Here is a 13,305-nt window from a genome sequence, read left to right on the forward strand (position 1 = left end):
GGTTAAAGGCAGTACGCTGGCGCCGGTGGAAGAGGAAAGGGTTTTAGAGAGAAGGGAGAGGGTGCAGCTAGAGAGAGAAAATGAAATCTGAAAATGAGAGGAAAGGCCAAAAACGAGACTTATATACCCGAGTTTAGGGTCTAAACGGCGTCGTTACAGTGGAGTGGAAAGTTCAAAAGATCGACGCCTAAACGACATCGTTTGAGGGAGTCCTCGGAGCCCCAAAACGGTGAGTTTAGGAGAGGGCCAGACGGACCAAGGGAGTGGGCTTAGGACACCCCGCGCAGCCCAGACAATTTGGGCCACCATTTTGGCCCAAGCGAGGTGAGGCCTTACCCATTTATTACGGATTTGGGCTTATTATTTTGAGCTTATCTAGTTTACTTAATTATTTGCTTAGTTTAAAATTGAAAAGAAAATTATAGAAATTTATCTTTTTTCTTTTTCTTTAAATATATTATAGATTTAGTTTACCTTTTTTGTAAAAATATGTATTTATATATATATATATATATATAAATTAAAAATACATATATAAATAATAACAATAACAATAATAAGTCAATAAAAAAAATATTTATATTATAAGTATATTTCGAGGCTTGCAAATGATAAAATAATAATAATAATAATAACAATAATAATAATTCATGATGCAACTATATATATTTCTAAAAAATATATATATATAAAATAAATAAATAAAATAATAATAAAATAAAAAATAAATAAATAAAATAAATAAAATAATAATAATAATAATAATAAATAAAATAAATGGAACAATTATTTGAGCATTACCACCTAAAAGGGGCAAAAAGTTGTCTCTTTCGGGTGGGTCACTTAAGTGCGGAGTTCGAAACGGATTTTCACCGAAGCGTCGGGATAAATCCAGATTCTATACCCCTATACCCATTAGTCCGAATAATGCTTGTTTAAAAAAAATATGATAAATAATAATGATAAATAATAACGATAAATATATGAAGAAGTCAATAAATTACCTGAAATTATTAAGCATGTTATTATTACCAATCAACTAATTAATAAATACAATCATATAGATTTCATCATTTTATACTGTCATTGCACGCCACTCTTATTTTGCAAATGGCGCGGGAATCCCGATGATGGGATTTCCCCGAGGAGCTTGTAAAGACGAGTTCTTCCGAGGATATCTCTAGGTGAGGAGAATTTCGAGACTTCACCAAAGCGTTGGGATGGTCTTCGAATAATTTTTCAATAAAAGATTACCGACTCCATCATCTAAAATAAACAAGTCATGACATCATTTTATGCTTGCATCATGTGCATACGTAAAACCAAATAAAAAACTCAGTTTGTCAATTTAATAAAAATTTAATTAATAAAGTAGGGATTAAATTAAGAAAAAGCTATATTAAGATAACTTAGGATTAAATGGTACCGTTCGTGGAACGGACGTCACGGAGGTGCTAATCCTTCTCCGTGCGTAACCGCACTCCTAAACCCATCTCTAAAAACATGGACCAGTTCTCGTTCTGTCGACGAATCTAAAATCAATTTAGAATTTCGTCAATAGAATCGGATTAATAGGTGACCAATCACACCTAAAAAAAAGATTGATGGCGACTCCTAAACCAGATTTTAATTTTCGCCTGCGTCTAGCGGACGGGTTCCCGGACCCGCACGTTACAACATTAGGTTACTGAAAATTGAATGTTGAGTATTATATTTTTTATTGAATCTTTTGTAAAAGAGAAAGGATTTTATAAATATTTTGTATTGGAAAAAGTTAAAATTGAGAGATTAAAAGGGAAAGAATATAAGATTAATGTAATTAAATTACATATTTTTTCTTAGATAAAATTGACCTGATAACTTTTAGCTACTTAAGATTTTCAGTCCTTTTTCCATTGAATATATTCAACTAAATTATTTCTAAAAATAAATTATGAGAAATTAAAATTTTCAATAATTTATTAAGCAAAATTTGATTATTTCTTATTCCCTTAATTTTTTCAAAAAAAAAAAAACCACCCCTCTAAATTGAAAGGCAAAATAAAAATTAATTGACAAAGGACAGGTATAAAAAGGCAGAATAAAGAAAACCTCACTAGATTTAGATATATTTAATTTCGATCTCATAGAGTTTTGCCAATTTATCAATTAAATTAATTATGTAATTTAGATATTTGATTTAATTAAAACCTATTTATTTCCAATAAAAAAATTAAAACCTACATAAATATTTTAAAAAGAAGATTTAAAAATAACCTACCCTATATATATATAAAAGATACATCCGGTGTTCATTATTATGTATATAAATTTCACAATATTTATAATTGGGTTACTTGAGTTTCATAATATGTACAGCTTTCTTATTTATTTATTTTTTTGGATATGGTTTATTTTAAAGCAAATAATTTAACAATTATAAAATTATGGATTGAAAAGAAATAGAAAACAAAAAATTGAATCATTAGAGGCAGTGTGGTCAATGAAAGGTTTTATCATAAAATAAACAATCCCATGAACCGCAGGGGCCAAAAGCTGGCTTTCAAGAAAGCTCCAATTGGCAAACACATTCAATATGGGGAGTATGAGGGAACATGTCCACTGGCTGTATGCTTTTTAACTGGTAACATCCTTTGATGTTTTGCTCTCTCTGCACCCAAGATAACCATTCAGATGATAGATATTAGATTTTTTTCAACAATGCATATGACAGAAATATCATACATACCACACCATGGCAAAGGTAATCAAGGTCACGAGCACAGGTCGCAGGATTGCATGATACGTAAACTATTCTTGAAGCCTTTAGCTTTAGCAAAAATTTGATTAACTTCATGTGCATACCGGGTCTATTTGGATCTGCAAATCAACGTGACAGAACTCAACCCTCAATAATTTCAGAATTTGAAGTTTAACAGTCAAGCATCACAAGTTTAACCTACAAGGTGAAACTATTCTTGGTGAAAAACTCAACCCTGAATTATTTACCCCTCCCACTAATGGTATACCCATGCCTGTTGGGGCCAAAGAAGACAATAACACCCTTGGCACTAGAAATTTCCTCAGATAAGTTTATGTTCAAAGGATTTTGTATTACTTTTCTAAGCAAGATGGCCTACAATATATTTCACTGATTCCAACCTCAATTTTCCCATTCTCATATCTACACAGTGGTACTTCAATAATTATTTTTAAAAGGAGGGGTAAAACTGCATATATAAGGTGTCTGGCAGGAAGATAACCTGAAATTACGATGTCTGGCTTTGGAAAATCCTTGCCAAAATTTTCACCAATTTTGTTAAGATCTCCTTGGACAAATGTAGCATTACTTATTCCATTTAGCAAGGCATTTCTATGAGCATCTGCCACAGCTTGAGCAACTACTTCATATCCATAGACATGTCTAGCCCTGAAAAATAGAAAATAGTGATGGCAAAATTGTTTAAATGGCAGCTCTCTAAAAGTGAGATCATATTAATAGAACCCAAGGCAAATACGTTTTGGCAAGTGTTAGACCAATGGTTCCTGTTCCACAAAATAGATCAAGGACAACTTCAGAGCCATCTCCTCGCAGGCCAGCACAATCTTCAATTAGTTTATACAGGACCTCAGCCTAAACAGTGTAAAATCATTTCAGTTAATGCTATGAACAATAACCGTGAAGCAAAACAGTGAAACTCCCAAGTAACAAAAAGAACAGCAAAAGGAGCATGACATATGAATGCATTCAATCTCAGTCAAGATACATACCTGACGAGTATTCGTCTGGAAAAAAGAGTTTGCAGAAATTTGAAATGTTAGACCTCTCAAACTCTCTGTGATTGTAGATTTTCCATACAAAGTATATTCCTCCTCCCCAACAGATGTGTTACCAACAGAAGTATTTACATTATTCACAATGCTAACCTGTAACTCATCAGGCAAACACACAGAATTACACATAATTTATCTTGTTACTAAAAAACTTGACAAGAATATGCTAAGAAGCATGGTTTATCTAATGGAATCGCTTTCAAAGAATATTATGACCACTTAAAAGATGAGTTTTAACAAAAATATCAAGGGGAAAGATGCAAGAGCATAAAAGATGTACAAATAAGAGTCACCGCATAAACAAACTATAGCAAAATGTAACAACAGCTAATTGCACATTGTAAATTCACAAAGTTAGTCATAACTAACACATACCACTTCAGGAATGGCTGAAATTTTCTCAACTAAGAGTTTCAGCAGCCCTGGCTTATAAGATGAGGTGACAAAGTTAACCATAAGTTCAGGGAGACCGGTCTTCATGTCCCTGGAACACAAATCATAATTTTGGAATATGAAGGGAATACAGAGCATAATTGATAACTAGAGATCCATGAACTCAGAGGAAACATATTTTGAAAACATTTTATTATTTTCTTATGATAAGTCAAACCTATTGGACTAACTATAATTGAATGAATAATACAAAAGACTAAAAGTTGGTTGCTGAGTGCTAACTGTGCACATGTTAAAATGAACCATATAAGTAAAGATAGTTCCTTGGGTCACCAATTTCTTTCTTAATCCACAAAATCACAAATCTCTCATTTTATAAGCAACTGAAGAACTCCTTCATTTAAAAACACATATAAGCGCACCTGTTATGCAAATGAGGAGTATACTATGCACATTTAACTTAACAAGTAAAATAAGTTTAGTCAACTAATAGATTCTGGCAACCAATCCATTGATAATTGAAATATACTACTTTGCCAAGTTGGTCCATCAATATTTAATAGGACTTTAATAAGACAAACTTCTGTTGGTATCTCACACTGTCTACCACTCAGTTTCTATTGAGTTTTTACTTTTCAAATCATTGTTTGTCTTCCTCCTATTACAGCCAGATAATCTATCAGACTATATTCTGCTAATTAGTGAAAAAGGGTTCCCACATTGCAACTTGCAAGAAAATTCACTACCTTTTTTGCAATACTAGTGTCTTACATGTGTAACCATAAAATGAGAAACGCCACATGCTTTAATATGAAAAAGTAAGCAGTAGCCTGTAAAAACTTTCAAAAAAAAAAAAAGCAGTAGCATGTAAAACAATAAAATGAAAGTACCTTCCAGTTCTCAGAACTAGATGTTTAAAGAATCCAGCGTGAGTGTGAACATTGTATGGAGAAAGACCTAGTTCTGGATCTTTCCAATGGTCTTGGACAGTTGCTAGGATCTACATATCTAAAATGCAAGTCAAGCGAGTATGAAATAGCAAAGTTCTATGATATAAATAACAACTAACAGTCAAGAAAAATTCAAAAAAAATAGAGTCCATACCTTGCGACAAGTATATCTTATAAGAAAACTAATGAAGATAGCTTATGCACATTATGTGCCTTAAAGAATGTACAACCCTAAGTAATATGAGGAATCTAGAGTACATACCTTGTTGGCAGGCTCACTTTGTAATAAGCATTTGTCAACATTTAATATCTTATCAAAAAAGCCAGGAGCATGCAGTCCTAGCGCATAGTTCTCATTATCATCTAGCTTCTGATCTAACAATTCCTTGGGTAACCATTTCTGAGAACCAAATGAGAATTCCATCTGCAGAAGCAGGAAAGTAGCAGCTGAGAATATATCATATTACAATATACACAAATTTATTAAAAAAAAAAATGAATTGTACATTATTCTAAGGAGCAAAGAGACTGCTGCTAAGAAAGCAAATGCATATAAATTTAGTCAATTAGCACTGGATTCAATACAATACATGCCAGTGGTCTCTATGTTCTATTCCCCCTATAACCATGCTGAAATACAATAAAAGATCCCAATTTTATTGGTTCTACTCATAACATTTATATTATAATTTCATGATTAAATAATAATGCAAGTGTTCTCATCGTTGTCTACCTCATTCTTAGTTGTGAGTAAAACAAGCAATCATTTTGTCTATATGCAGTTAAATACATCAAAACTATTTAATTGAACCTTAAAAAATATTAAATTAAATCAAACAAGAACATGGGGTGCTTCCATATCCAAAAACTATAAGATACTTCAAAATTGATCCCTTGTGACAGAGGTCCCCATAAGAATCAGAGGATTGAGTTCACAGAAAATGCAGAGCTCATGAACTGCTGTACAAAGTACTTTTAAGTAGCTAAGTAGACAGAAAAATATTGCAGTTTAAGCACATAATCAGTCTAAACCTTACTAAGGTCTATATTCCACACCAACCTTATTTCGATAATGAAATTGTATATCACAGGGAACAATGGGCTTCATAATACTTGAGAAATCAGGGCTTTTATCTGAAAACTTTCCAACATTGATGAGCAGTTCCCGTACTTGTTGCTCCTTAGCTCTGACCTGAGCCTCATAGGACAGATTTTGTGTTTTACAACCTCCACAGTATGATGCATACTCACAAGGGGCATCAACAAGGTCCCAATGAGGAGATATTGTCTTCAACTTGGTCACCTGTACATTTAACAAAAGAAAACATTATATCATTGTTGAACATTCAACTCCCCTAGTACCGAATATTAGAACCCATACCACTGATTTCAGCAAAATATTTCCCAGCTATTTTACTGAAATGCCTTTCACATATCATAAATCATTTTAGAGGGAAACTACAAGCAGATTGCATGAACAATGTGTTGACGCTTCAAATTAGATAATAGAATTTGTGGACTATTATCACCAACTATGACTCTGTCCAAGATAGAAACTCAAATCTGAAATTTATAGCTGAAAAAGAACACAACTTGATTTGTTTCGAAGGTTCATCAGTTTACTCTCATCATCAACAAATGAAACTGTCTTCAAAGATCATAAACTCAAACAATTTGTGCCACAAATAAGATAAAATGCTGGTTTTATATTAGGCCACCATTTTTCCAGCCATAATTAAATCATCCAACTTTGATGAAGTGAAAGGGCCTTCTTTTTTCTTCCCTTTCCTTCATTTAATAGACACCCAACAACTATACAAACCAAATACACAAAATGAAAAAAATATCAACAAACAGATTGAAGAACCAACTGAACAAAACCCAAAATTCAAATTTAAACAAACAAATTTAAAGGACAAAGAATAAAAAGTTGGTTCCTTTGGTGGGCATACATGTCATTTACCTCAGCATAACTTCCTTTCTTACGAGTAACACGGCCGATGAAACGTTCACCAGGGAGTGCACGGTCACACAATAAAACAAACCCAGAATCTGCCACCTTGCAAACACCTTTTCCTTTAAAAGCCAAGCTCTCACATTCAAGCTCCAGGACTTGGTTTTTCTTTGGGAAGAATGCTTGTGAATTGCTGTTGTTGGTTGTTTTGGTGTCGGCATTGCCGTTGATGTAGTTGTCAGGACTGCAAAACGCGAGAGAGGCCGTGCAGCGGATTTTGCGGAGCCATGGTCTATTGACGGTGAGGTGTCTTAAGGCATGGCTTGGAATGGTGGCCATTTTAGGGGTTTGGGGTTTATGACGGAGGGAAAACTGAAATGAGAGCTGTTGAGAATAAATATATATATGGCAGTTTGCACGCTTAGAAAAGATGTGGTAAAAACGGGTTTTTCCTTATTTCCTATTCAATTTTACAAAGAAACAAGGTATATTTCTCTTTTTTGGAAAAAAAAAAGAGAAATAAGATAAATTACTCTAGTAAAATAAAGATTCAATTTATTATGAGTTTTAATAATTAATTATCAACTTGAAATTGTTGACCCAAGTTTACGCACTAATTTTTAGAATTTATCACTTTTGTAAAAGGTTGCTTTAGTATAATCAAATAAGAATTCTGTTGTAATTAACAAAAAAACTACTTGTAACAATATTCACAAAAGTTTCACACCCTCAAATCACATAATAGATATAATTTAGATGTAAATAAATATATAAAAAATAAGTAGATATATAATTTTTTTATATATACACATAGATATAGATAAATATATATATATATTGTCTTGTTAAACAAATTTTAAAATAATATTAGAATTCATTTTTAAACTTACCTTCAATAAATAAGCTAAAATTAACTGGAATTTCAAACAACTTTATTTGTTTGCAATCCCATAAACAGACTTTCAGATTTAATTCCTCCTTAATTCCTTGTTCATTACCTGACACTGACAATGAGATCTTATGTGCATTCCCAACAATTAATGCAAGAGTTCAAGGATGTTGTGTTTGCTATTGACAAGAATAATGTCGCTGGGCTTGATGGTTTTTCCTCCTATTTCCATCAACATTGTTGGCACCTTATTGAACATGATTTATTACAAGCAGTAGTTGATTTTTTCATGGGTGCTGCTCTCCCAAGGGGGGTGACTTCCACAACGATTGTGTTTTTACCTAAAAAAGCTAATGCTTCCTAATGAAGCGACTATCGTCCCATAAGTTTATGTATTATTTTTAATAAGATAGTTACTAAGCTCTTGGCTAATCGTCTTGTAGTAATCCTTTTGTTCATTATTTTTGAGAACCAAATTGGATTTGTTGGTGGCCGACTAATCAGTGATAATATTTTATTAGCACAAGAGTTAATGGGGAAAATTGACTGCAAAGCTCAAAGAGGTAATGTTGCTTTAAAACTTGACACGATGAAAGCTTATGACCATCTAAATTGGGAATTTCTTTTTCTTATGTTAGGGTAGTTTGGGTTTAATGACCAATGGATTAATATGATTCAGAGATGCATCTCTATCTGCTGGTTTTTCATATTGGTGAATGATATGTCTGTGAGTTATTTTAAATCAAAAAAAAGTTACTACCAGATGACTCTATTTCTCCACTTCTTTTTATTTTGACAATGAAATATTCAACTAGAGGCTTGAATGTGTTATATGCTCAGTACTCATTTCTTCATTACTCTTTTGGTTGCTCGATGTCCATAAGTCATTTAGCATTTGCTAATAACGTGATGATATTTACAAATGGTTGCAAATCGACATTGCAGAAGATTCTTAATTTTTTGTAAGAATATGAGCAAGTTTCTAGGTAGAGAATTATCATAAAAAAGAGTATTTTTATAACTCACAATCATGTTACCAATAGGAGAAAGCAAATTATTGCTCAAGTCATTGGTTTTGTGCAAAAATGTCTTCCTGTTGCATACTTGGGAGCTCCTCTTCATAAAGATCCAAATAAAATTTTGTTGTTTGATGATCTTATTAATAAAATAAGGGATTGGATATCGAGTTGGGAAAATAAGATCTTATCACAAAGGGGTTGTATCACTTTGTTTCGAAGTGTCCTCACTTCCCTATCAATTTATCTCCTTTAAGTGCTTAAGCCACTGGTTTGTGTCATTGAAAAAAATTGAGCAATTATTTAATAAATTCGTATGGGGTGATTCCACATAATGTCGAAGAATTCATTGGGCACCTTGGCCGAAAGTCACTTTTCCTTGTTTTGAAGGTGGGCTTGATATAAGAAGTTTGATGGATGTATTCAATGTATTTACAATTAAATTGTGGTGGCAGTTTAAAACTTGTGACAACTTGTGGACAAAGTTTTTGAAGATTAAATATTGCTTTGGCCGAATTCCTATACATGTGCAACCGAAACTGCATGACTCCCAAGTATGGAAACAGATGCTTACTCAAAAATAGGTGGCGAAAGAATACATAAGATGGCGTATTGGTAGGGGAGATCTTTACTTTTGGCATGATTGTTAGATGAGCAACCAGCCATTGGTAACTTCCTTTCCCTCTTATGTTAATACAATGGTGAAAGTCTGTTATTTTTAAAACTATGATGAATGGGATGAGGAAAAATTAAAAATGGTGTTACTAGAAATTTTGATAGATGATATGCTACAAATTGCTATTGACAATACTAGTGATGACATTGCTTATTGTGTACCTACTCCAAACGGGGCTTTTTCTACAAAAAGTGCTTGGAACATAATTAACACCAACAACTTGGCCACTCATTGAGTAAGTTTATATGGCACAAAAGCATTCATTTTAATATTTCTTTCTTTTTACGATGGTTGATGCATAATTGGATTCCAATGGAGTTGTGTATTAAAACCAAAGGTATTCAATTAGCCTCTAAATGTTTATGTTAAGAATAACTTATGCATGTGTTGTGGGATAACCTAGTGGCTAAACAAGTTTGGATTTTTTTTACAAATTTCTTTCAAATCTATGTTGTTGCTCCTTAGAATATTATGCAGATTGTCTCAGCATGGGCCTATTCCAGTGACAATGTCAAGCAAGGTCATATACGCATTCTGTTCCCTTTGTTCATATGTTGGTTCTTGTGGATGGAGCGAAATGATGCAAAGCACAAAGGCATGGGCATGTATGCTAATAGAATTGTGTGGCACGTTAGGAAACTCTTATGGAAACTATTTCGGGCCTAATTTTTGGTAAAATGACAATGAAAAAGGGATGTTCAGATCGCTCATCTATGGGGAATAAATTTTGCGAATGAACAACCATTACCTCCCAGAATTATTGTTTGGCATAAACCATTGACTGATGAATTTAAGTTAAATATTGATGGTAACTCCAAAGACAACTTTCAAAATGTTGTCGGAAAGGGGTTCTTAAAAACCATAAAGGTGCACTTCTCTTTGGCTTTTTTAAAAATCTAGGTCCTAATAATTCATTGAAAGCAGAATTATTAGCTCTATAGAGAGGCCTTAGTTTATGCTAATAGTATGATATATATAATATTTGGATTGAAATGGATGCATTGAGAGTGGTGCAAATGATCAAGTTAGATAGTACAGGGTCACATGACATTCGATATCTTCTTGCTTTTATTAGAAAATGTTTACATAAATTTTCTTATAGAATCTCCCATATTCATCGAGAGGGTAACCAAGGCGCAAATTATTTGTCGAACCATGGATATTCTCATCAGAACTTACAAGTATTCACTTAGCCTTAAATAGAGTTGCGTGGCTTCTTCAGATTAGATAAGTTTAATTTGTCTTATGTTAAATTTAAATAAATGTAAAAGAGTAGTACTCTTCACTTTTATTTTCTATGAATTTACTTTAGAACCATGTACACATGTAAATTACTTATCTTATACACTAGAAATAATTGCAAAAATAATAATTCATGTACTAGGAATTCTTTCTCTTCTTACTCATGTAATTTTGAAGGTACAGTTTAAATCTCCCTCCTTATTATATATTTTTATTTTTAATTATTAATAAAATTTTTATAAGATAGTTGGGCCCTGCTTAAACTTCTGGTGTAAAAAAAAAAACCTTTCAGGTAACTTTACATTTTAAACACTTGAACTAAATAATCCAAAGTTAAAGGAAAAAGAAAATACGGATTGGACCGCATTGGGTTTAGTTTAAGGCGATTCTATGATTAGAAAATGCCCAGCCCAATTTGTATCACGGGCACCCTTATTTTAAGACGGGTCAAGAAATCGGGTTCAATTTTGTTCCTTTATAAATACCGGATTCCAGATCAAAACCCTAAACCTAAATTCCTCCCAAAGGTCTCCAACTCTCCATCCTCACTCACCGCCTGTGACCAGAGAAGCAACGACATTCGCAGATGGGTAAGTCCTAAACTTCAGATATGATTTTCGCACCAATTTTTTTTTATTTCTTTTGATTTTAACTTTGTTTGGTATGTAACGGTGATTGGCGTGCAGGTAAGGTTCACGGATCATTGGCACGTGCCGGGAAGGTGAGAGGGCAGACCCCAAAGGTGGCCAAACAAGACAAGAAGAAGAAGCCTAGAGGTCGCGCCCATAAGCGGATGCAGTACAATCGCCGTTTCGTCACCGCTGGTTAGCTATCACTTTTTCTTGTTTACCTTTTACTGTTTTAATTTTGCTCTTTGAAAACAATATCGAATTGAAGGAAAAGGAAAATAGTTAATCAATGATTGCATTTCCCTTTTCTTATTTTTGGATTATTTCTATTCTGTTATACTATGTGGTCATGAGAAGGATGGAATCGTGTTGTCAATTGGTTTTGAACTTTTTTTTTTCATTATTTAGGTGTTAATATATAATATTTTAAAACCAAATGTAATGTCGCTGCTGATGTATCAGTTTGAATTTGTGGATCCATTGTCTTCATTGGCTATCCTTCAGTGCTCAGAAAGTCCAGTTCGATGAATACCTCAGCTTTTCCATTGTAGCTAAGCTTGCAGTAAACCATGTTAATGATATGATTCTGTTGATTGTACTGTTTTCTTGGGTCAATGATTAGTCTAGTTCTTGTCGTCCATTCAACTTAATTCCTTTTCCTTTGGTAAGATTAAGTGCTATTTAGCCTACATTATTTGTTATTTACCCAACCTATGCTTGAGAATAAAAACTTATCATGGGTAGGGCAGATTCGGTGCCTTGACTTTGCTATTTTGTCTAGGAATTGTCAGGTCTATATGCAACGTACCCTACATGGTTATTTATTTATTTGTTTATCTTCTTAACTTCTTTTGAGCATTGCATGTTAGAAGAAGGTGTACTGTTTTTGTTCATCCTTTATTTTTGCATATATTGATCAACATGATGGACTGTGTGTTGGTTTGCTGTATGCAGTTGTTGGCTTTGGGAAGAAGCGTGGACCCAACTCTTCAGAAAAGTGAGGTTGGACTTGTTGGAGTCCTGCATTGTAGGATGTTTGGGAGTTTAGTGGGAACATTATATTGAAATTTTTATAGCTTCAGTAGCATTATATTGTTCTGACTTAATTTGGAGCCCTTTTTTGGTTAAGGAAGCTGAATACTAGTATTTGTTGATTTCAAATATCTCCTAAAGCCTTGATTTCCCTTCCTTTATGTTCTTTTATTTAACGTGTTAATGAGTTTTTTGCTACTGAGCATGGACAGGGTCAATATGAGGATTTGTGAATCTCAGTAACTGATTTGGAATGTTAAAGTTGAAAAATTGTGATGGTTAAATTGGTTCTAACTGTTAATGGATTTAGTTGGGCTTCTAAAGCGTACTAGTCAGTCAAATTGGTATTGTCTCCGAAAGGGTTTAGAAGATCAGTGTATGGGTGGTTATGTGCTTTCTAGCAGGCAGCACCATTAAGGTCACTGTAGAAAGTCTTCAATTTCAGATATTTCCTTTTTGATCATCAGGGATGATAATCCTCAATCAATATTTAATATTAGAGGGATGATGGGATATAAGCATAGATGATGGATTTGAATGCAAGCATGCTGGCACTTGAGTAGTAAGAAAAGGACTTGGTAGAACCCAAAAGAAGGTCATTCTTTCTCCATCTTCTGGTTTATGCTGGGTTGGGTCTAACTCTCTGTAGTGGACATTCCCTCTTCTGGTTCCTTTGGATAAAGTAAAGCAACCCAGAATACAAAAGAGCAG

General features: G+C 33.4%; 2 protein-coding genes across 2 annotated transcripts; one reads left to right on the plus strand and one right to left on the minus strand.

Moving 5' to 3' along the window:
- Window positions 1-2,408: 2,408 nt before the first annotated feature.
- LOC18596073 (RNA methyltransferase family protein) lies at window positions 2,409-7,464 on the minus strand. The gene is made up of 10 exons (XM_018122586.2): window positions 7,120-7,464; window positions 6,217-6,459; window positions 5,419-5,580; window positions 5,097-5,206; window positions 4,189-4,297; window positions 3,751-3,906; window positions 3,498-3,613; window positions 3,243-3,409; window positions 2,729-2,859; window positions 2,409-2,650 (listed from the first exon to the last, which is right to left on the minus strand). Exons 1-10 carry the CDS (start codon window positions 7,447-7,449, stop codon window positions 2,543-2,545), a joined length of 1,632 nt encoding a protein of 543 aa, XP_017978075.1. The 5' UTR covers window positions 7,450-7,464; the 3' UTR covers window positions 2,409-2,542.
- A 3,901-nt stretch (window positions 7,465-11,365) lies between these two features.
- Window positions 11,366-12,750, plus strand: LOC18596074 (small ribosomal subunit protein eS30z/eS30y/eS30x). The gene is made up of 3 exons (XM_007024328.3): window positions 11,366-11,523; window positions 11,620-11,757; window positions 12,517-12,750. Exons 1-3 carry the CDS (start codon window positions 11,520-11,522, stop codon window positions 12,561-12,563), a joined length of 189 nt encoding a protein of 62 aa, XP_007024390.1. The 5' UTR covers window positions 11,366-11,519; the 3' UTR covers window positions 12,564-12,750.
- The last annotated feature ends 555 nt before the right edge of the window (window positions 12,751-13,305 follow it).

The sequence above is a fragment of the Theobroma cacao genome, chromosome 6 (assembly GCF_053813885.1).
Source record: "Theobroma cacao isolate CCN51 chromosome 6, ASM5381388v1, whole genome shotgun sequence".
Taxonomy (NCBI): Eukaryota; Viridiplantae; Streptophyta; class Magnoliopsida; order Malvales; family Malvaceae; genus Theobroma; species Theobroma cacao.